The sequence below is a fragment of the Ischnura elegans genome, chromosome 5 (genome assembly GCF_921293095.1).
Source record: "Ischnura elegans chromosome 5, ioIscEleg1.1, whole genome shotgun sequence".
NCBI lineage: Eukaryota > Metazoa > Arthropoda > Insecta > Odonata > Coenagrionidae > Ischnura > Ischnura elegans.
This window is the reverse complement of record NC_060250.1, coordinates 19,333,362-19,359,349: the sequence shown is the minus strand read 5'-3', so window position 1 is coordinate 19,359,349 and position 25,988 is coordinate 19,333,362. Positions and strand designations below refer to the sequence as shown.

The 25,988-nt window shown below is 36.8% G+C and overlaps 1 protein-coding gene across 13 annotated transcripts in view; it reads right to left on the bottom strand.

Moving 5' to 3' along the window:
* Positions 1 to 7,638: 7,638 nt before the first annotated feature.
* LOC124158546 (disintegrin and metalloproteinase domain-containing protein unc-71) overlaps positions 7,639 to 25,988 on the bottom strand; it is a 967,603-nt gene continuing 949,253 nt past the window's right edge. For 12 of the 13 annotated variants that reach the window (XM_046533688.1, XM_046533691.1, XM_046533685.1 and 9 more), the window contains 3 exons: positions 16,483 to 17,251; positions 14,579 to 14,905; positions 7,639 to 13,454 (listed from right to left, as the gene is read on the bottom strand). In XM_046533688.1, the coding sequence (XP_046389644.1) occupies positions 12,860 to 13,454; positions 14,579 to 14,905; positions 16,483 to 17,251 (1,691 nt within the window). In that variant the 3' untranslated portion in view covers positions 7,639 to 12,859. Of the gene's footprint in view, positions 13,455 to 14,134; positions 14,248 to 14,578; positions 14,906 to 16,482; positions 17,252 to 25,988 lie in introns of all 13 variants that reach the window. The other variant, XR_006864826.1, reaches the window with a different exon arrangement.

The window sequence follows — 25,988 nt, the reverse complement described above, 5'->3', positions numbered from 1 at the left end:
CATATCTAAATGCATCCTGTTGATGCATGCAATCACTCATAACAGCACGCCAAAAATTTGTAGTTCTTGAAGGAATTTGGGATCGCACGAAAGACGACATAAATAAACACATTTGTAAACGAAAATGCCATTTCCTTTATTGAATTATAAGCTGACAAATGTTTTGGCCTCATATTTATGTACTAATTTATTTTGCACAAGTTGAATAATGAAATAATAATAATGATTTCTTTATGTAAAACATAAGTGTGAAATGAAAGATAGCAGAATTTATAGCCACTTCTGAATGTGACAAATTTTCTATTCCTTCCATATAATGCAATGTTCAGCTTGTAAGGTGATGGTGAATGAGACAACAATGATGATTATACCAGACAGATAAGTGACATTTCAATACTATTATGAAAGTTTACTGTTATTGAAATGTCAATTTTCACTTCCTTGACACGTTAACGAGTGGTTAAAATTTATTTTTCACTTCAAGCTAAGTTCATAGTGGGTCTGAAGTTGATCTCTTATAGAATTCAGTTCAGTTTCACATTTCTCCCAGCATGTCACTAAATTGACAACAAATATTCTGAAATAGTGGTTGGTATTTTTATGTTATTTTCCATTTGAAAGAGTGGCACTTGATAACATAAAATATCATGAGTACGATGCCTATTTAGCTGCATTTGTTATATGAATAACTACATTTATAGTACTAATTTTAACTGATATACGTAACAGCTAGGAGAATGAGTTAGAATTTACAAAATAATTGTGATTCATTTATGAGTTCTTAGGACAATTTAAATTTGCATACTGAATGATGGTAACAGGCAAAGAATATAAAATTTGTTGTGGTATAAATCCCTTCCATGAAATATTCAGTACGTGTTTGTGAATTTGTATGTGTACGGGCTACATACCTAGAAGTCATAACATACGAAGCTATTATCATGCTTTCCAAATACCCTTTTTAAGACAAAGTGACGTCCCAGAGCCAAAATCTTCGAGATTTGATAGTTGTATACCCACGGCGAGAGTAACGTGTAAGAAGGTGTACTTGTAAGTTGCCCTACTTGACATGAACTGTTGCCGTTGGCTGAAGACACCTACCCTGCTTCTTAATGCTTTGCTTGCCATTGTTCGCAGGTGTACTCAGCTGGAAGAGGATGTACACAGGGGGTAAATTACTTCTAGCCAGCCATTGTGGTGAGGTACTATAAGAAAGCCTTTTAGGGAATAATCAACAACCACGAAAGCTGCAGACTGTGAGGAAAAACGTAAACAAATTCTAATGATGCCATTTACGAAGAAACCTTGAGAAATAACTTATGGCCATAGGTGGATCTGGGGGGAGAGGGCAAGTGGTACCTCCCTCCCCCCACATCCACAATATTATGTAAGATATTTAATGCGGTCTCATTATCAATGCCTTTGTTTTGTATTACAAGGTATCTTTGTGCCTCCCCAGAACAAAATCCTGGATATGGGCTTGCTTGGGCCCCCCCAGAAAGAAATCCTGGATCAGCCCCTGCTTACAGCACTAATATCATGATTCCAAAACGCCCTTTTTAAGGCAAAAATGATGTCCTAGAGCCAAAATCTTCGAGATTTTTGACTTGTATCCTATGCATATGTATATATCCTACGCATATATATACATTAGAGGGGCTCAGTTTGCGCACGCCCACCCCCTCTCTTGCTGGGCCACCTTCATTGCCTTACATAACAGAACTACTTTTGTAACTTTTTTATATCGCATGATTTTGCATTATCATATTATCGCATAAGCTAATTATACACATATATATATATAATTAGCTTAAATGAAATTTGCACAAACTTTGCATGCGACTTATTTTTCATTCCGATAAAAGTTCTCAAGAAATATTATTTTGCCGCCACCGTTGAGTTTTTTTCTGTATCCGCTACTGGACCCTACACTATTGCTCATGATCTCCCTAAGGATAGCCATTAACCACTATGTTGTGGGTGTGACGTCTTTTGAAGAAATATGTTTTTCCAAGGTCGTCATAGAAATTTAGGTTTATGGCTGCTAAGCCCTTGCTATTAAGTATTTTTATTATTGATACTTACTTATCGGAGATATTGCTGATTATTCACTGGTACACTTCTACTGCTTGAAAAGAGAAAGCTGATCAGACCTGAAAGTGATTGCAAGTGCATGCAAAATGTCTGAAACCGTTGAGTTCATCAGTCAGTCTAACATTCCAAATTGCAAAGTAGTAAGAAATTGGTTATCTAATGTCTGGGGTAATATCATAAATTTTCTTACTTTGAGGGATGAAAAATCTTGCATAACTATAATTACTATGGTTATCAGTACTAATCTCTGTAAATCTGCTAGGGGGAACGGGTGGTTGCCGATGTCATGCTTTTGGCATAGTTGCCAGGCATCATTTGACGCGTCACGAAATTTTTCAAGTCCTCCATCGCTAGAGTAAGGAACCAAAATTTGTGTCCCTTAATCAAATGTTAAATTGCTTCCATAACTCATGAATCGTGTTTTAAAACACACTTTCGGGGATGCATCCTAAATCGCTCCTTGTCACCTTCACATCTATAATAGTCGTCTAACAGATAGAGATATAGGTATCTAATATATGCCTAACAGGCATCTATTAGATATACATCTATTCATAGATGAAAATAGACAATATGTATACATCTACAAATATCTATTTTCTGTGTGGGGTTCCTTTTTCCATCATTCGTCATTCCGTCATCCCTCTTTCCTTCACTGAAACCATCGCTAGTATATATCGTATTTCAGCCAATCTGAAAGCACAGTCTCTAACAGCGATTGTAATGCCAACCTTAGCTTTTTAATTGAATGACAGTTGTAAATACCAAAAGTGATGGAATATGCAATGGAAAAAGGGATGGTTGAAATAATATTGTGATTCAGAAAATGATGGACCAAGTAATCAGTCTTGTGGACCTGAAAACTTATTGCTAGAGCTAATCTTATCTTACATGGAAATCTTATCAGTGGGGGACGGAAAAAATGATCGTATGATTCGGGCTTTATTAGAAAAGCCATTAGTTATAAAATATGAAAAAGATATTCAAATAACCCAATCCTTTTTGTTTCAACAAAGCCATAATATATATATATATATATATATGTGGTCGTGATGAATGTGGCTGACTACAACAACGAGGCGCTTAGACAATTGTCCGACGCTTCGGCGTACCAACCCATCCCTGCTGATCCCAACCCCCAATACCGAGAGAAGATTCTTTCTTTCCTCGAGGAAAAGGGACCACATGAAGGACTAACAGCCAAAGACATCGAATTACTATCACCTTCCAACCCCGGAAGCCCTAATTTTTACATACTACCTAAAATACACAAAGCTAATAGCCTCGGCCGTCCGATAGTTTCTTCCATTCAATCTCCCACAGAACGAATTTCCGCTTTTGTTGACCATTACCTCCAACCCATAGTGCACTCTCTTCCCTCATACATTAAAGACACGTATCACTTCCTCCAGCGCCTTCACTCGACCATTCTTCCTGGAGACAAAGACCTCATAATGGCGACCATCGACGTCACATCTCTTTACACCTCCATACCACACACAGAGGGCCTCTCCGCTCTCGAACACTTCCTTGAGCAGTGCTCCACTCCACAGATTCCAAGCACAAAGTTTCTCGTCGATCTCTCCGAGATAATCTTGAAACACAATTCATTCTCGTTCAATAACGATCACTACACACAGTCTAGGGGCTGTGCTATGGGGAGCCGGTTCAGTCCGTCCTATGCCAACCTTTTTCTTGGCCGCCTATAACAATCTTTTCTGTCCCAATACCCACTCACACCCACCCTTTGGGTCCGATACATAGATGACATCTTTCTCCTGTGGCCACATGGCATGGAATCCCTAATCACTTTCATCTCCTGTCTCAACTCATTTTCATCCGTAAATTTTACATCCTATTCCTCCTCCACTCGTGTCACATTCCTTGATGTGGACATTTCTCTTACCAACAATAAATTTCACACCTCTGTACACATTAAAAACACTAACAAACAGCAATACCTACATTACAATAGCTGTCATCCGACACATACAAAATGCTCCCTCCCTTTTTCTCTTTCCATCCGTGGTCACAGAATATGTAATAATCCAGACTCCCTTAATAGATTTCTTTCAAATTTACACCATGCTCTCAGGAGAAGGGGTTACCCGGAACCCCTCCTCCGGAATAAGATCCGAAAAAAATCATATGTCCCGAAAAAACTAGGCGGGGACAATTCGTCGCAGTTTCTTTCCCTCTGTACGACCTTTTTTCCGGGCGTGGACGTACTGCGTAGGACCCTAAAAGACCTTTTCCCCATCCTCTCAGACAACACGACCACTTCCAGATTTTTCCTGCGATGCCCTTCACTCGTTTTTAAAAGACCACCAAATCTGGCCAGCATCTTAAAAACAACCAAACCACTACCCAAACAAAGTACCTATATTAAACCACAGCCCTCACCCTGCAACCGTGCTAGATGCAAAACTTGTCACATCCTCATCACCGAACCCCTTCCCGATCAATTCCTTGCCTTCCCTCTCCCCTCAGTGTCAGACATTTCCTGCACAACAAAAAACATTGTGTAAATACTGTTGTGCCAGAAATGCCCCGCTTTTTATATCGGCTTATCCACCACTCCCCTTTGCATCCGAATGAACGGGCATCGCTCTTCATTCAATAGCGTCTCTTCTGTTTCTGCTTCCCTTCCAGTCGCCGTTCATGCTTCCTCCCACAAAGTTCTGTTTGACCGATGCTATAGAGTGGGAATATTGGCCTCCCTCCCCCCGTCTACCACCCCCCTAGAGTTGAAGGACTTGGAGCAGGCATGCATATGGGCTTTCCGTGCGTTTTCTGGTCCAGGAATCAACCACGCCCATTAGAAAGAGCACAACCAATCCCCGTCCACCGTTTTTCCTCCCTCCATCTTTGCCCTCTGCTTTGCACCCTTCCTTATGCCCTTTCCTCACTTTCCCTCCTCTCCTCACTTGAGAAAGATGGGCTGCGTCCCATCGAAAATTTGTAGAAACAACCTTACTCTCAGTACAAACTTTTTTAATAACTGCAATGCAGACAAAACTAATTTACATCATCTTGGTTTTGGCTGAACATTTTTAACTACGTGGAATGGATAACAATAAGAAATCTTGCCTAACAAATCAACAACGACAAAGCTTATGAGTAGCATGAGAGACTGAGAATATGCACACCGAATTCTGGAAAACACTATGTTTTGTGTATTCCGGTGTGTAAGATGACTGGGGATACAAGATGACACCCAATTTTTCCAATTAAAATATTGGTTTTGGGGTATCCCTTTTCGACTGCTCACCAAATGAAAATTAAATGACCTTGCTGCTTTCATATGGTCTCCGCACACAGCAGAGATACTGATGCGGCCTTTTTTGAGCTTCCACCAACCTGCCCAGCGACTGTTGATTCCATAGTCCAGTGCAAATGTTTGGAAACCTGCACTATGAGACCAGACTCAGCATATAAGATGACCATTGACTTTTGAAAAGATTTTCATGGGTTAAAAAGTTGTCTTATATGCTGCAATACGTGGTCGGTACTAATAATCCATTTAAAGTATTGGAGAAAGTATGACAAATAAAATTTTTACCTAATTTCCAAGCAGCCCGTTGTGTTAAAGTATTTTGGAGGCTTTTTGAGTATTGCTGCCTGTAGATTACAGGATGGCACACATGCAAATGCCCATCTGTTGCAGTGTGCTCACAAATGACTAAAGAGATTCTTGAGAGTGGAGAAACCGGTCTCGTGGGTGCTTCTTAGTCTTGGTGGAGGGTCATAGCTGGAAAAATATTTTGAGATATTTTTTGGAGAGGAAGTTCATTTGGAGGGGTTTCCTTTGCAGAGGGTACATTTGGAGGGTTTTTATTAGGAGGGTGCACATTTTACGGGGGTTCATTTAGAGTGTGTTGATTTGGACATGGGAGAGACTGCCGACCAGATGTGACATTCAATAATAATTGATGACACTCATAAGAGAGTTGAAGCTTGCATATCTTCATACAATACCATCAGAAGAATTATCAAATGAAGTAGAAATAAAAGCTCAAGAGTACAAGCTGCCAGTAAGGCACTCTCTGCTCTGAATGGTATCCTGAAGCCCCAGAATGTGTTGAGACAACTTAAAATAAAACTGTACAAGAAACTAATTCTCCCTGCAGTTCTTTACATCTACATACTACCCAAAAAGCTGCCTTAATTGGTGTGTGATGGGGGGTGTTAGGACACCAGCTATTAATAAATAAAAAAGGAATAGCTCTAACAAAGTTCTGCCTAGCAATTATTAAAGTCCTTTATTGTTTTGGGGGAAAAACGATTTCCCATACCTATATGTTCAGTAAAATATCACTCTTAATTTCTTGTTTTTTTTCGGACTTAGAACATAATATTTGAACCCCACTATATATTTCTATGGCGTATTGGTTTATGTTTGCCAAAGCTGGAGCACAAGGAAACATGACTTGAAAACATTACTGGTTTTTGATAGACATCAGGAAAATATACAGCTTAGCCCAGGATTAATTAACAGGAGAGCATTAACGAAACAATCAGGAATTATTTAATCTTTATGGGGACAATACAAATTTGGGATTATTAAAAGGCAGGAGATTGGATTTAATAGCTCATGTGGAATGGGCAAAAAGTGAAAGATACATCCTAAATTAGGAAGGTCTCAGAAGGAAGAAGGCCAAAGAAAAGATGGATGGTTAACATAATAAAAGATATGCAATGAATGGAAGCCTGGGATGATTAGATGGAAGTGGCTATATGAAGAGAATTGAGCAGAGAGAGCCTTGGTTTTCATGTCACGTGATCCACTGGCCCTGATTTCGTAAAGTAAGTACAATTGGACAGGTTTCATGTGGAGGGCGTTCTTTTGATGAGGATTCATAATGAGGGGCGGGGGGGATGTCCATTTAAGACCATATCTCCCAAACATGCTAGTACAGTTTGAACTACCCGCTGGTTGCTAAAGCCTCGTCTCAGCGAATAGTATAGAGGGGGTGAGATAGGGCTGAGAAATGAATATACCCTGATCCCAAAGACTTACAATAATCTATGACTGATAGTGAACTGATTAATAAGTAGTTATTGCATATCATTGGAAGTATATGGTCATTATTATTCAAATTTCCTAATCAAGTGTGCACATAAATAGATTATTTTTACGGAGCCAATACACTAGAGCACTCGCTTTCATTCCATTACTATCTCCACTGCAATCCAAAAAGGGATGACTCTAAAAGTTGCTTTAAATACAGTATGGAAATATAAGTGGCTAATTATGGCCATTTAATATATGCATTAGCATGGCTTGAACCAGTAAGTTGCTAGAATGTTTTCTCATTGGCTGTGAAAAACATGGAGACAAGAGGTAGAGGGCCAACCACATCATTATATGGTCTGATGCCCACCACTCCCCTGCTAATAGGTACCTATTCTAGAAAGAAAAATGGGAATCTTCCTTTTTTCGCAAATGCAGGGAAACTGGAACAGCAAAGCATTTCTGAAGAGTAATTACTGTATCTGTGTAAAAGCAGACAAATGTGTCATATGCTTTGATAAAAATCGAGGTTAAAAGATGGATTATGCATTTATTTACAAGGTTTAATTCTTCATGTACAAATTCACCAAGAAACAATTACACTCTTAATAACTTTCAGTAAACAGTCATATTTTGGTTCTTCCTTATTTCCACTATATTTGAAATACAAAGTGGTAAGCACAGTAGCTCAAACAAGATGGTTGAAAATTTTCTCGGTTGAATTTCATATTTCCCTGTTTAGGAATAATGGAAAAAAATTACCCATTGCCAAGGGCGTGCATTACCATTTCAATTTAGCATTTGCTAATCTTAATTTATTAACCACAATCAACTTGAGTGAGCTGTAATTTTGCATAAAATATTGCTATTCTGAAGCTAAACAAGGATATTTGAAGTGGTAACAATTTTATTAGTATACACTAGAGATAAGAAAAGGTAATAAATATGTACCTGTGATAACCAACACTTGCACATTATTTCAAAACATTTGCCATATATTTGTATATTTATGTTTATCCACACTAACAAAAATGCAGGTAATCTGCCCTTTGACAATGGTTGATTCTTCCAAATACTCTTCGTTTCCCGGACAGTAGTAATACACCTAAGTAAAATAAATACAAAATTATTGTTTGAGAAGGAATTTTTTCTAATAACTTTCCAGTTATTTTTCTTAACCCAGAGTCACAACACAAGCTGTCAATTCTTTTCAAAAGTTAACCTTGCCCAATAACTGGGTGGTGTCCCTCGAGGCAGTGAAGTTTTGAATATTTGTAATGTGCACAAGTGCACTACTACAATCAAACTCATGCACTATATACTTGGAGATGAATAAAAACCTCTTCTAGCATAAACTAAGGGGGGAAGGTGACACAAATTACAACTTTTTTGACCATCAGTCTCAAAATTTCCCTCTTTAAACTATAGTCCAAACGTGCACCATCAAATGTACCAGGTTCTTCTGGCTCTCAACTGATCTTCTCTTCCTGTGATCTCAAGAGCCATAAATAATTCCAATTCACATGGATGGAAATTCTTCCCCCAGAAAGAAAGTGTTTCACTCTGAGGAAGTACTGCATATATGTTCATTGGATTCCAGACTTTCATCACATGCTTGCATGAGCAAATGTTTCATATATTTCTAAAGGTGCATGCTAAATTTGTTTAGTGTTCATGTAACAGGTAAATAAATGATGATTTGGCACACTTATGAACACATACCATTCAGAAACAACAGTTCTACACCAGTTAAATTAATGAAAGTTTCCAAAATCATCACTAAAGAAAACAAAATTTGGAATTATGCAAAATATAATTTAGTTAATTAAAAACTACCAAAATTGTTTCTCAAAAAGCTTCATCTTATTTGATTCAAGATAAAAGATTTTTGAAAAATAAGCTTCGTAATATTATTCCATTATAGCCACAAACGCACAGAATAATACCTCAAAAGAACATCACAAAAATACTAATTATACCTCACCTGCTTCCACATTGCTGATTGGTATAATTAAATTGTTTATGTATTAAAAAATAAAATAATATTCACATGACCATCGGCTCAAATTTAAGTTACAACAGAAAATGACACTAATTGGTATTTGTGCTACATAACAAGGCAAAATATATTTTATAAAGTCATTACAATGTATAACAGTGTATTTACACAAATCTAATAGTAAATCTGATGCCTTCAGGTTTGTTCATTTCATATAAATATCATTTTTTAATTTTCATATAATATTCTTGAGAGATAGAGGATTTCTGCCACATCAATTGTGGCAAGTAACTTCAATTTTTCCAATAATGCTCAAAGATAACAATGCAATGCAACTAAATGCAGAGGTAGGCTCCCTGTTAACCAGTTATTATTACAAAAAACAAACTACTTTCTGGGTGTAATTAATTGTTTTGCACACTATAGTTTTTATTGTTTGTGTTTAGAATAATTGCTTGAATGTAATTTTCATGTTGCACTAGATTTATTAAACTAATGCATTATAAAATCTCCCTTCCTATATTAATAGTACTTAAAACAACATTGAGTAGAAAAGGCAAACCATTCTCCATTTAGAACAAGCAGAAACATTTCAACAAATGAAGTTATGCTGAATCCAGGATTTACGAAGATATTGATGTATGACAAATGAATAGCTGAACTCCAAATGATAAGACTTGTCAAAAGTATCATTCGAGAATTGGTGACAGATAAAGATTTATAAATGGTATGTAGAAAAGAAAAATCTCCGACTAGATTCAAGATTCAACTCTTGAGAATTTCTTTTTCTTGACAAACTAAAGTTGTTTTTGGCATGAATTGAATATATTAAGAAATCATTAAAAGTAGCACAATGTAGGAACTTAGAATTAATTAAATGATACTCATGTTATCCAGTATTAACTTTATTTTATAAAAGTCAATTATTTTACTCAGATGATCGATGCACTCATTAGCTTGAATGAAAACACTAATTTTTTTGATTCAAGAGTAGTTGTGCTTTCAAAGCGTCAACTTAAAGGAATTCATGGCACAAATTAAAGAAATTTTTCTATGGCAGTGAGATAAATGCAGTCATTAAACATAAATGACAGTTAGATAAAACATAACAAAATATTTTTGCTGACATAAACATATGCAAAGAATATCACAAAATTGGCAAACTTAACTTTGCAACCTGCATAAGGCAAATACTCCTGCAGGCATCAGATGAAGTTAAAATTGGATAATAGACCAGAAAATTTAGACCAATTTAAGAAAAAACCGATTCACTTGATTCTTAGTCATTAATACAACTGAAACCACAAACATTCAAAGTGACAAAATAAATTTTTGATTTTTAAAGCTTCACTGATTTTATCATAATTACACCAGTAACCAAAGTTAACATATTTAATAATCAATATTGGAAACCAGAAGTCAATGCGATGCTTGGAGAAGTTATAAATATTAATGCCTAATTATTAGCAGTTATATTTTCAAATATTCTTTAACACTGTAGTTTAGTTAGATAAGTAAAGATAACACAGGAAGTGGTTTCATAAATGCAAATAAATATGAATAAATGCCCAATAACTTCATTAGATGTACAGTTTTTTGTCAAAGATAAAAAACTAGGGTGTTTTCTATCCATAGTTCTCCTGTAACTAATAATACCATCCTATACCTTGAGCTCTACGAATCCTTGGGTAAAGAAATTTTTTTGATAAAACAACATTTGATATTAATGCTAATTGTTGCAAAACAATGTAGTCTACACTTTATTTCTGCAACGATACCAGTACATGATTAGATTCTTCAAAGGCCATTTTCTTATTGAGCCATACTGTATCATGAAACACATTTTGTGGCATTCAACAGCTCCCATGTCTTTTTCGCAATCATCATATCTGGCATTGCTGCAGATCTTCTTTCCAAAGGAATAACTACGGACAATATTTAACTTTAATGTCTTCTTTGCATTCACCACAAAGTCCTAACAAATGAGCATCAAACGTTTCATGATGGCACCAAAAAATTTCACATTTTATAACATTTCACAATTTTTTAAAAGTCTGAATGGGAAGTAGCATTACCACAAGCCACCAATGTTTTTTCAGAATGCACCGTGACATTCTTGGCTTATATTTCCCATTAGGCCTTAAATCTAATACATTTAATGTCACTACAGAGGGAATACCTATCACTTGAAGATAGTAGAGCTTAAGAAGCAATGATGTCATGATTATAAGTCAAGAAAACTTCAATTTCTCTCCAATGCCTCAGCACATTAGACACAGAAGGAAAGGTGAACAAAAATGAGTTACAAAATTAACCAGGGTTCAACACATCCTCGTGCTTGCATTAAGTATAAGACAACTCATGTCTCAATGAACGTTTCAAAAAGCTCACATTGAAAATCCATGCAGTACAATATCTCAAATTGGAGAAATGGAAGGATTTTCAATTTCACAAAGGTAAAACAAACCACCTTCAGACAGCCCTGCAATTAGAATTAGAAGTTATTGTCAAAAAGTGGCAATACATGCTGGAGCCATTAAATAATACTTCATTCATTGAATTGTTGAAAACAATGAAGTCAAAAGTAAGAAACAAGGTGCATGATAGCATTGAATATAAGGTGAAATGGCGAAATGGAATGAAAATTGACAAAACAATGTGCACCCTGTACGATAATTTGCGGTTTTAAGTGAGCAGGATTCAAGGATTAGTGACACCCACACATTTACACACGTTCTCACTCAAATGCTCACTTTCTCACATTCCCACATATACACACACACACATATATAATTACCATACATGTAAATATTATATACAAACACATACATACGCTCGGGGTTGCACATATGATGCTATCATGACTAAAAATCTTTCTATCTTAGAACAATGATCTTCATCTAAAATTTTCATAGCATTTTGATGTGTACCCTAGCACGTGAGCTTCAAATGCACCTAACAAAACAAGGTGCATATCATACACTCATACATTTTCACTTCACACCAGAATCATTTCCTCTTCGTGCGCCTTGCCTCATGTAATTTTATATAATCTCTGTATCCAATACGTCTTTGGAAAAAAATACACTAGTATTCACACAACAAATGAGCTTCTTGTATCAATAACATTCAATTCCGTTTATAATAACACCCATATAATTTCCCACGTCGATTGATTTTTACCGGTGGCAGTTTTCACAAAATTCACATTTTTTTAACATGTCTGTAATTGGTGAAGTTACTATCGCAAAGTCCAAAATGACTCGAGTCAGTAAAGTCACTCCCATTAATTTTTCATGTAATAATTATGAAATTCTCTCAATTTTCACCCACACTTATTCCATCAACAGACAATTTATCATATTGTTACCAATATATGATATCTATATATATGTGTGTGTGTATCAGTCTTTTTTTATGCAATTTACTAACTCGGGGTGTTTCTTAGACAACTGCACAAGAGAATAGTCTTTTGTAATAAGTATATACATTGCTTAATACAGTTGAATATCTCTATGAGGGTGGTAACTTTCTGACATGCCGCATAAATTCAGTTTATCCTTTTGAGGCGGCAATGTCAAAGTAGGAACAAGGGAGGTGGGTAGGTGAGTTCTGATCAGCCACTTTTGAGATTCCTTCCATCTTTCCTTGCATTACGTCCAAAGGTCATCACTGGAAGAATAGATGGAAGATTCTAGGGACCCACTTAAGGAAGTCGAGAATTCACTTAATGGGGGTGTGGAGCACCAGGATCAGTGTTTGTACTCGGGGTATCTAGCGGGGCAAACAATGAGAGGGTCTTCAACACCATCCCGGGAGGAATCCCTCGAATCCTCACTGGCCGATCGTCGACGAGAAGGATACGAGGACACGGACGTCGAGCCGGAAGCCGTTGATGGGCCAGGGGAGGGCTCCGAGGGATGAGTGGGCAGGCTCCCGGATCCACGGGCCACACTGTCGTTCCCGACCCCATCCTCAAAGGACTCCGGCAGCGACTCCTCCGAGGGTGGGGAAGGGAAGTACTCGCCCAGCATGGGTGGCTGTTGCCTCCCAATGTTCGTTGTTGCCGAGGACGCTTCCGACTCGGTGGGCGCTGACGTGTCCACGAGAATGGAGGCTCCGACATCGGGACGGGGGCGGATAGGGTGGTGGTGATGGTGATGGTGATGTTGGCGTGGCCGCCTCACCGAGGAGGACGAAGAAGACGAGGTGGGAGGGGAAGAGGCTGCCACGGCAGCCGCCGCAACATTCGACCGCTCATAAGGGTAGTCTCGACTCTTAATTGTAACGGGTAGGGCCTCCTCGCTTGCCGACCGGACCAACAGTTGGGCTTGGAGGAATTCATCACTGAAATCCAGATTTGTACATGCTCTACTACTGTGGTTGTACTGTGTTGGTACGTGCTCTACAACTGGTGATTATTTTTTCCCACAAAACTTTTACGGGAAAAAATGATAACCAGTTCAACATAAAGTGCAGTTCACAAAGGAGAATACAAAAAACTTTTCTTACTTAAACAGGACAACATTTGACAGGAAAAATGTACCGGCAAAACTTCATGAACCCTTCCCAAAAAATTTCAATATTTTTAAGAAGAGATTAAGGAAATACATGGGGATTAGGTGTACTTTTTAATGCTTGATTTCATCTTTTCTGTTACCTAAGGGAAATTTTCCCACTCTAACTGTCTTGATAGAGATAATAATAGTTGAAACATTAACGCTTTTCCTTAGTATTTTCTCTCGCAACTACTTGTGATCTGAGCTTTCAGCTACAAGAGCTTAATTAAGAGTAACATATTTTTTTATGTTTTTAGGAAAATAAGTACTCTCACAAGAAGGAAGCATACTTCCGTGCATGGTAATCTAGAAAAACTACACAGTGAGTATTTTTACTGTCACATGGAAATGGTGTACAGTAGAGCGTCGATTATCTGAACTAAATTAGGACACAAAATCATCAATTTTTAGAAACACATTACAGAGATAAGAATAATAAATAAAATTCACGATGGGTTGTCTACTCACCTACAAATACCGCCGAGTTTCATAACTTTCTGCACAAACCAGGTGAACTTGATATATCTGGGTCGTCCATTTTCATGTGGAATTGTTGAACGCTCCTTTACCAATGTTACCAACTGCCAAACGAAATGTGACGATTTTTGTTTTTTGTCAAAAAGCAAAGAGTTCTGAAAATTGATGCTCTACTGTATATGCTTAATTTATCATGAATTTTCATCAGAGAGTGAATTGATGCAAAATGATCATTTTTTCACAAAGCTGATGCACAGCATGGATATCAATGATTTCTTTATAAACATATGAAAATGCAAATTCACTACTTCTACAGAGGAAAATGGCTCAAGTAGCATCAGGGCTGCATTTGTATAATGCCAGAGGTGAAATGGCAACTTCTATTGAGCAATGTTTTTAGCAATCACAGTCTACTGACAGTTACGACTCCCTCACCTCTCGCTATCAGGCGTCGCTAGGCTGAGCGCTCCTCCCCGATCGTGGTCCGCCGTCTCGTATATCTCCTCCTCTTCTTCCTCCTCCTCCTCCTCTTCCTCCTCATCTTCGTCGTCCTCTTCGTTGGCGTCGTCGTGGCGTCGGTGGTGGTGGGGCCGATGGTGGTGATGATATGCCGAGTTTGAGACGTGGTGTCCTCCACCTGCGCCACGACGAAGGCTGCCCCCACCGCCCCCTCCGGATCCCCCTCCATCGGGCGGAGGGGGCTGGGCCGATGCAGGGTGGCGGTAGCGACCGTAAACAAACCTAGGATCTTCCTCTCCCCTCCTGCGGTTCGACAAAGAAAGAAAGCAAGTATTTTGAACAGGTGACAGAAATCTAAGATAATCTGTCCTGCAAGCAAGGAGGAGGTCGGAAGAACACAGAGAAACCCAGCATTGGTGCCAATATTGGCTCCTTGCCTAAGGCACTCAAGGGAACATGGCTGAATATCACTTCTGACAGACAATATCATGTTTGAAGTGCCCCCCACAGAACAAACATGCTAGAATTGGGAAATCTGTGAAAAAATTCTGAGCTATCAACAGGTTGTGCAACCAGCTCACCGAGTTTGAAAGCAGCACCCTAACCAACAGATCAACCAGGCAACCAAAAATTTTGATACTTAGATCCATTACAAGGCATCAGAAAACCCTGTATGTCCTTTTACAAAAAGTATGAAATTCTCTATTAAAAAGTCATTTGGCTAAGCCATGATATCCTATCCTGAGTAACATAAAATTAAATGCAATGTTTGGCCAATAAATTTCACTGTTTTATTTTCTAGAGTTATGAAAGTGAAAATGTACACCTATGTAAAATTATGATCAATAAAAAGTATGCCATTTAAAATATATCAGTGAAACGCAATACTTTCCAGTCAAACAGGGTCTTATTAACATTAGGTCTTGCCTGCCTCGGTGGCGGCAGGGTAAAGTCCTCGTCTGCCAAAAAGGAGGTCGCGGGTTTGAGTCCTGCCTGGGTAAGTTACCCTTATGTAAAATTGTTAACATGTTAATAAACCTGATGTGAAAGGCCATATAGAGCTGTTTTCCAAGGTATAGAAATAAATAAATTACATATATTTATCAATGAAAATTATTGAGAGACAGCAACAGCAGGCACTTTTAAGGGTTGTAATATCAGGGCCTTTATTAGAGAAAAACATTGTCTTTAGATTTGACTATGTGGCAAAAATTAAACGTACTTTGGAGTCCCAAGAAAACACATAAAAGAAAATGGAAAGCCAAGAATCTTCATTAATGGCAGGACATCAGGGTGCTTCATTTGGCCACTTTTTTATGAGCTAATTGTAATACCTTAAAAAACTTGCCCACTTTCATTATATTGCAGCTGGAATTTTTTATAATTCAGTTTAGGGGTTCACCATATTTTTAATTTTCTGATGGCTTTTATAATGTTGGTGAACCACCACTAGCATTGGAAGTGGAAGGGATACAGGGAGCTGGGAGGAAATAAAAATCTTGGGTCTCGATTGAGGATTGAGAAAGTTGCAATGGCTTCCAGCAAAAGTAATAGGTAACATATTCATGATGGGAAATGGTTTCTTTCCGAGCATCAGGTTTCCCAACTGATCTTTTTCAGACTACCTGGTCAGATGCTCTCTTTTCTAGGTACTAGAATATTTCGTAAATACTTCATGTAAACCTAGAAGAAGAAGTTTTTCAGTTGAATAGCCTTATGGATTAGGCCACTGAACCTTTGGTAAATCAAAACCTACTATCCTCCCTTTAGAGGAATTTATACTTTGCAACTGGAATTGGAATTTGGCTTTTTCTCTCTTCAAGCATTTCCACTCAAGTAGCTCAAGTTAATTAGCCAAGTGAAGGACTAATATGACATACCTTTGTGATTCAGGACACCCAGAAGATGAGTCCAGCCTATAATGTCGGTCGGCCTCCGTTTCGGACATGCGAATGTCCTCTGAACCACTCGGGCTCATTCGCCTTGCGGCTGCCGTTGACGATGGTGAGTGGTGCTCCAGCTGTCGGATCAGATCCTCGAGGTTACGAATCCGAATTGGCCCGCATGGTGGGACCCCGACGCCTGCAGCCCCGGCACCTGGCATCACGCCAGCCTGCGCCGCCTCCTCTTCAGCGGCAGCCAGTGCCGCTGCACCCATATCCCCACCCCCACGGCCACCCAACCTCTCGTCACTTGACTTGAGCAATGGAGGGAACTCGGCCCCATAGTCTGAGTAGCACCCGGGCATCACGGCCGCACCACCACCCGCAACGCCCATGCCCCCTGCCCCTATGTCGCACAGGGACTTGCGTAGCTCCTCACCGAGGACACTCATGGCACTGCCCGAGGGGCCCCCACTCCGATGGGAGGCGGCATTCCTCAATGCCTCGAGGATGTCCTCGTGGTAGCCATTGAGGCTCTTGAGCGTGCGCTCCACCTCGGTGATGGGCCCGCCCCCGCCCCCGTCCGACTCCAGGTTGTTGTCTGACTGGGACATGACCTCCTGGTTGTCAGACTGTGAGTCCTCGGACCACTTCTCCTTGGCCTCCACCGTTCCGTACGGGCCCGGCTTCTTTAGAATACCCTTCTCTGGCAGCTTGGGAAGGTTGTTTGGAGGGAGGTCGATGAACGAAACAGTTTCCTCTTCCCCTGAAATGTGATGCATATAAAATGAGTAGTTGCAGTTTTATTTCATTCCGCAGACTTGAAAGGGGTTTAAATCCAAAGAAAGCAAGGCAAAGTTAACGTTTATGGGGTGACGAGGCAACAGATATAATGATTAATAATACACACATGAGATGAGTTACATGGAGTACTTTCCACAAATTAGACTTGAACTCCTTAGTGATAAAACATTATGAACCTATTGCTATTGCGCAAGGTTTTATTTCAATAATGGAATACATATATTCCAAAATATTCGGTCCATGTAGAAATACATATGTCCCTCTTTTAATGGATTTTAATCACTTGTAAGTTTTCGAACAATTTCCATTATTGACTGATATTGTCATTGCTTACTACTTCATTTCTGGAGGGAGAAGTCTGTTTTGGTCAGATTCACTTAGTAAGTCATGCCTCATCCTATTCCTCAAGTGTACTGAGCAATGAATTATAAGGAACCTGTTTGGCTTTGATGCACGGCATGGTATGGTCATAGATGAAAAGATGAGATATCCTTGATTAATGTAAGAGAAATGCACTGAAAATGAAGTTTCACATTTTACAACCAGACTTCATGAATAAATGTAAAGTTTCTCAGTATTTCAATCTCACCATTAAAAAAAATGCAAACGAAGAAAGGGGAAAATAATTCTCAACTCACTCAAAGCCTTGAGGTCAGTAGGTAAAGGCCTGCTTTTTCTAATTAATGATATGTCAGTGCATGCAAGCACATCTCAAAATATTTAGTTCTTGTATGTTTAGGGTGACGATGAACCTAAAATTTGAATTACTCAGTGCCTCTAGAATTGGCAGCAGGTAAAAATGAGAGTTTCAGAGCTGAATTGATAGAATGAAAAATTTCCACCCAGTTATCAATAAAACCAAAGAGAACCATTTAATTTAAAGAATTTTTAATTTAAAGAAACATAATTCAGATTTTGTCATTCTTTTTCCTTTTTCTCCTCCATGTTCATCACTTTATAAGTAGCTGAGGCAAGTCTTAGAAGCAGGATACCACATGACTTTAAAAAGTAATTCCTTTTTGTTTTATTTGATAAGTGTGCTTTTTGTGACTAAATTGCTGAATCTTTACAGTTACGATCCTCAATTATTTTATACTAATTTTGAGATTGTTAAAAAAATGCATGCTTGAAGTTAATTCCTCATGGTGAATTCAGGATATGGTGCTGAATTAATGAAAATGTAGTACAGCTATAATTCATAACGGATGAACTTTATGTCTGATCAGTTGGTATCTGATTGAATCAATTTTTATATGTAATGCCATTATTCATCAAATAATTTAACTGTAGATTGAAAGCTCTTGAAATTTGTCTTTACCTGTACTTTTCAACAAATAATTGATTAAATTCATGGGAAAAAATAATGGGCACTTAAAAATTGAAGCAATTGAGGAATGCATCAGAGGAAGATTGAGCCTCAAACATTAATTATTTTATAAGCATAAATATTTCATGCCGCATTCACCCCAATTGCACAGATGTATATTTGAATTTTCACAACAGCTAAAAGACAAATAAGTTTAAAATGGCATAAAACTGATCGATGAATCATTCAATGCGTGTACTGTAATTGCCATTCGAAGCACCACATGAACAGGATCAGTGACCATGATAAATTGCTGGAGGTTGGTAAACAATATGTTTCAGGTACAATAATATGGGTTCCCATGTAACTTGTATTTTAGCTGGTGAACTGCCATATGCCCATTTTTTACAGTATTGCTGAATCTTATGCCCAACATAATTGTTGTCTGGCCAGGAACTCGTGAAGGTGCTGAATGGCATGAGGATAGGTTATTCCGCATAATATTTCACTATACTCTCCAATTTCTTGATACAGTCACTTGAGGTGTATCAATAAGTAAAAAAAATACCAAAATGTATTGAAATTCTACAGAAAACTATTCAAAATTGATTCTATTTGCATAATGTATGAACCCTTCAAAATTTGACCTTCTCTCAACCAGTTAATGAAAATTGAATTCAAAAACTATTAAGTTGATGGAAAATGTGCAGTTTATAAATATAAATTTTCATACTTGAATCAATGCGGCTTGGTGTCATTATTTTTCTCACCTTTTTGTACCGAATGAGGATTTTAAGTTATCAAGCAAAGTGTAAGTCATTCTAAAATAACCTTTTACCAGCAATATGTTGAAGTCTCAGAGAATCAAATTCACTTTCTAAAATAATAAATTTGGTCCTAAATTGATGTAAATATATTTGAATTCTCACTCCAGCTAAAAGAGGAATAAGTTTAAAATGAAATAAAACTGAATGATAAAAATAAACTTTCATCAAGGTGGGACATTTCACAGTGAATGCATGTACTCTCATCATAGTTGGTCATCACTCTTCACAGCCTACAGATTTTAAACCACGGGCAGCATCGTTTTGTGGAAAGGATTATTTATCATGCCTTTAACAAGTGACCAGATACATTCTCTATCAGAAAGGAGAAATATCTGATAAAATAAAGAAAAAATTCAGGCTTGGATTACAATCCTCTTACTAAGGTTTGGCTTCAGATGAAGTTCACTCAGTTCTGCGGATGTTGTTTTTATCTAAAAGAATTTGGGCAATAAAATTTAAAACAATGCTTTTTAGAGCAGTAGAAAATACAACAGGAATACACCATTGCCAGATTTTGGTTGATTCATCTAATGATTTTTCACATGCTCTATTGCCCTAGCCAGTTACGTTGACATAAAATATTATGAAAGGGAACACGTAAGTTACCATAATTTAAGCTTGAGTGAAATGAAGAAATTATCAGCTCTAGCTCTCATCCAAAACTTAGCTTGATACAGATGAATCCAAAAACTGATTTTGATAAATTAAATTTGAAATATGCAAAGGGTAGCTGAGATAATTTCCATCACAATAAAGTTAGGAAGGATGGGCAATTAAGAAATAGAAAAATGTGGAGCAAAATCAATGACATACATCCATTACCCTCCTAATTTCCAAGATATTTAGCTCTACAATTAAACTCACCACCAAGTTGTTGAAAATATGACTATAATATTTTTTATCATTTTTAATTTTAAAAGAGAGCAGTGACAATATTATTCTTTGTCATTAGTGAGGATAGAAAAATTCATTAAGAAATTAGACTTTAGAACTAATCATCCAAATGAATTATATAAGTGGCATACTGTAATTAAATGTTTGCTCCCTCTGATTAATGCACAATAAAAGGTTACTTGGGATTCAACAAACCATAGAAAATAGAAAAAAAATTAATTTAAAAATTCTCTGATTTTAGGGAAATAAGCATTATGAATTTCATTGGAGCTTTGTATAAAAATCAGTAACTATACCAAGAATAAAGTTCAAATGAATTTATTTGTCTTCATTTTTTCTGTATCACTTATTCATCATCTAAGTTTCAGAAGGCTTTAGAAGTTTTGCTCCCATACTTATGATAGCTTGCGAAAAAATTCCTCTGCACCACGAATCAATCCACAGACCTTCGGTTTTCCAGACCACCATTATCCAGGTTCCTTGATTACCAAGCAATGCCCAAGGTTCATATCACTAGATGTTAAGGTCTTGCAGTCTCTCAACTGCAACTTTTCGAGTACGATCCCGGAGGACAAAATACATATTCAAGATGAATGTTCATAACAAAATTACAAGCAACTATTCTTTTCTCATTAGATAGAAAATTAAGTCTCTGATTAAAAAAACTAAGCATCCAGGTGATTCTGGATGAGTTTTCCAAATAAATTGGAATGTTCAGTTTTATTACAATGATACTGGTTCAGAAATCTTAGAAATCCATCTTCTTAGAATTTTTTCAATCATTATCATTTTTGTGGCAACTGCGTTCTGAGTCCACTATTTCAATTCATTCTTTCTATTTTATTTGGCACAATTTGTTTTAATAGTTTCCACCATCAGCTGTTGAGGTCATCTTTGTGTGTGAAATTTTGAATATTTTGTACCATAAATACTAATTAATAGCTGTATTTTCACAATGATGTTAAGAAATGGGGAAGGTATTTTATAATGATGTATAGATGAGACATGAAAATGCTTGAATCTTCAAATCTTTAAACATAAGGACCAAGGTAATTTGCTTCAAACCTAAACCCATCAGTGGGATAAAAATGTCCAATTGACAATTCCAGATGCTCTTGCATTACTCTAGATGTTTGCAACTGGGAGTTAAATTTTGTTTTAGATAAATGAAATTATTTTAAAAAATTGTGACTTAATTTACCCAATCATTAACTATTTGAAAATGGTGAATAATTATATTTTCCACGCATATGTAAAAAATAATTAAACTTTCTTGCACATTGTGAGTTGATTGCTTTTTGGTATTTTATTATTTTATTTGGAATATGCTAGGTAATATCTTGAGACAGGATTTGATTTATGTAAATTTTATGATCTGTTCCATCTATTTTAATAAAACTATGCGATCTTACAGCCAAAATAATATGAGAAATATGGACACACTATGTAACCAAAATCAACATTACCACAAAAATATTAAAATTAATCTAGTATTTATCACATTATTTTCATTTAAAAAATGAGAATTGATGTAAAGAAAAGAGGCACTGAGAAGCTAATTTATAGCAATGAAAACTTAGCTTTACCTTTTTCCAATTTATTGAGACTGAATTTGTCTTTTCATGCTTTTTTGTACTTATTTTTATCATTCTTACAGTGTTCACCTTCTTACATTAGTTATACATATGATGCACTTAAAGAGCCTATAATCTTTCACTCGAGGAGTTTGGTGGCAGCAAGGAGCTTTGACAGTACTTTTTTGCTCACTTTATGAAGGCCGACCATGAATTTAGAAAATGGGTACGAAGGGTAGGATAAAATGTTACGGTCCATTATAACTGATATTAAAGGGTCAAATACTAAATATTCACCTCAGGGATAGAAGTCTGATAACTGCTGACCCTAAAAATTTTCAATGAAATATCTGAGCGTGGTTTCAGAGATTTCAATTAATCAAAAATTAATTGCAATATCTAAAATGCACATGATAAAAATTCTTTTTCTTTATTTTCTTTTATAGCATTAGAAGCCTGGCATAAGGGCAGATATAGGTCGTATGTTTTCATGCAGAAATGGATTTGCACACTATAGTAATGCAACAAAAACCAAATATACAATAAACAAGGAATTATGCTATGAATTTTAGAGTTGAAAGTCATCATGGGTAAAAATATGAACAGTATTTTTAGGGTCCAGTATTACCTAATTTTTGGAAGTATGTAAATATTTAACATATTTTTTCCAATATTATTTGTTCAGTCCCACTCCTCATGTTTCCATTTAATCTTTGGCAAAAATAAACATTCTGACATATTAATGGCAAACATGACCATTTCCATACGTAAATTTATTGGAAAGCGATCAAAGCACAATAAAAATTGGGTTGAAATCCTAATGTCATAGAAGGTACCATAATAACACTCAAGGAAATAAAAAAAATACTTGCATAAAGTAGGATTTCCAAGGAAATGTAAAACTTACAAACAAAAATCATCATTGTTACACTTGAATTATAGTAGGTACCTATCTGAATTTGACAGCTTTGACTTTATGCTAGTTATAATTTTGTATTTTCAACAAATAATTACTTGAATGCAAAGTATATGATTCGGAGTTGGATTTCTAGGTCATTGTGAATTTCGACATCACCCTGATGCCTTATGGATCCTTTCGTCCTCATTCTTCACGTCCTCATACAGCATCAGAAGCACACTTTCACCCAAATAAAGAAAAGATGGGTGGATTTGATGTGAACCTTTCTTTAGACATACACCAGCAACTTGATTTAAGGCATTAATCTGTTCCCAAGGACCGATATTAAATAGAATTCCATCATATGTTGAATCTGCAATACATATTTCCAGACGAGTAATCTTTAAAAATTTTCAACTATTTACTTTGTACATACAAATACCAAATTTTATTCCAATCTGCAGCATTTAACGAGAAAATACAAATGCCTAATGAAAGACTAAGTGGGAGGGGGCGGAGCTTGGAAAAAATCTTGCTTGGTCTCACAAAGTGAAAGGGAGGGAGGGAGTCAAAAATGGTACAAATCCTCCCATGTAATATTTGAACAGTAAAAGAAGACTCAAGGTTTTGAAGCTATTTTTAAAACTATGACTACATTTCCAGTTTTTTTTCCTCTCACTATTTAGACTACAACTATAGTGCTCATTATCATAACTAGTCATATAATTATCATATCTCTGTGGGTGAGGATATGCTTGTTCACACACAGCTGACTTTTTGAACTAGAAGCTCCTGTTGGTCATGAGCCAAAAAGTAACTTCTTCCACAAAGCAATGTGTAGATTGCAAGTAATAGCGACAGTTTTTCAATTGTAACATTTACATGCAAAAAGTAAATGAAATGTAACTATACTGGAAACTCAGCTGTGACTCCGCTGGTATCATACACCACTGCTACGTCTAGAGTGGTAAAAAGACTTCAATTTCAGAAATTTCTACTTTTTATAGATTTCTAACATAAACTTCTGAGGAATGGAGAAATGTCTGTACTGTACTAAGTTTGAAAAATATCTTGCTGAACAGCAAGTATGAAGAAAGTGAATGTGTCCCAGGTATTTACTCTTCCCTAAGTACTTGGAATACAAACTGCCATTTTAACATTAAATGGTCGCAAAATTTATGGTCTATTAAAAAAAGATAACAAACACTCCTGGGCACCTCAAGTCCATTGTTAACCATTCTGGTTTTTTATAGGCTAGACCAATTCTGATGTCATTTCAGATATGTAGTTTTAAAGGTGTCAAATAGATTGTTCTCAGGAGGTAAAAGAAGACTCATGGAATTTAAAGGGATTTTTAAAAGAAATTATGAGAAAAATAAACGTGTATTTCCCAAAAATTAAGAAAAAAATCTGCTCATATTTTCTCTGCCACCAAAATATTCTCTTTTTTTCAATTGAAAATCAACAGAAAGTATTTAGATGGTTGTTACTTATTTCAACATTGATCTATTTAAGAATCTGACATTCTTTGCCTCATTGCACTGCATGACAACTAAGAGCAAGGAAGAAAAAAGATATCACAGGAAGCTTCTGAAGAGAGAGATTCAGAGAAAAGCCACAATGAATAACAATTGGATTTAGATGAAGGTGGGGTTACTTAAGAGAGTGAATGTGCAATATCTTCAGCCAATGGAGCACTTGGGAAGTCCATTGAGGAAAAAAATGTGTCGGAAGAAATTATATAAATACAGGGGAGATATAGGCTAGCAATTCAAGAGACAAGGAAGGCAAGAAACCATGAATGAGGGGAGATGTTAAGAGGGAGGAACATTATGGGTTTGATGAACTGGGAATGTATATAAGGGATAGTATTAGGGGCTAGGATAGTCTGACCCATTCCTAAACCAGCCCTAAATTAGCAAAAGAAAATGGAAAGATTTTATTCCCTTTACTCAGAAGTCTAGTCATTTTATATATCCCATTTTCAGCTAGCTTATGGATTTAAAGCTCTCCAACTGTATTCCTTACACTGTAGAGACAACAATTTAGGTATTCCTGCTATAAAAAAAATACACTTGGTCTTCCATTGTTGGGTATTGAATGGAGTAAGCAAGCATACAAACTTAATTTTAATGGGCCCAGGAGAGTTTTGACCATGACTGGTCCCATCGTAAACAATATCCTGAGTGTGACGAAAATCTCTGGTTCCCATTGACTGAATTCAATGGCATGCCAGGCTAAGGCGATAATTGAGCATTTGTGACATGAAAAAATACATTTAAAGATGGTAAATAATATTTTATAATTTTAAGTTTGGTACCCATTGAAGAAATATTCCACAATAAATTGAGACACATTCCTTGTCAGGAAGTGAAGAAAATAATTACTTTTTACAAAGTGAGTTCTGATGGAAATAATACACCTTGTGTTTTTGCATTTAAATACAATAATACTGGTGTTTTTGTGCCTGATTTTAATTATTATAAAGTTTGAGGAAAACATCGAAGGAGGATATAACTCACGTGAGAATAATCTGCAACACAGATAATCCACTCACAGATAATCGGGACTTAACTGCAGTTAATATGGCCAGGTGCTCATAGACATCTGCATCTGCCATTGCTGTCATTTTATTATAATTTTTCAACTTCAAAGCTAGCATTATCGATATGTTTCGACTAAGTGACGTGGTGGCGGACGTAATGAACCGTAACTGCATTGAAAAATGGAGTGTCAGAGGAGAGGTGTCCCTGGGTCAGTGGCCGCCTCTGCAGATGCATCGTGGACATCCATCATAAGGGGCCACAACTTTTTTTTTTGGAGGCTGAAGCCTCCAAATCCCTTGGCAACATGCCTGGATTGAGCACCCAAATTTATGTCAGATTTCAGCAGAATTACAAAATGCTGATTGATATGGTTTTTAATATGGCTATTAGAATGATGTAATTTATGATGCAGTAATTGGCATCACAACCACTCCACTTTTATACCCCATGATATATTTATATCATATTTAAGACACAATTTGAGAGCTTACAAGTCTCAACCATAAGATATTTTATTTTAAAAATATCAGCTTGATAAATAAAAATGAAACAAGTATCAGCCATGATGGAAAATGTGAGCCCAATTTAAATCATTCGTCTTGTGTAGGCAATAATCCTGAATAATTAATCAGATATTTTTCCTCGACAAAAACA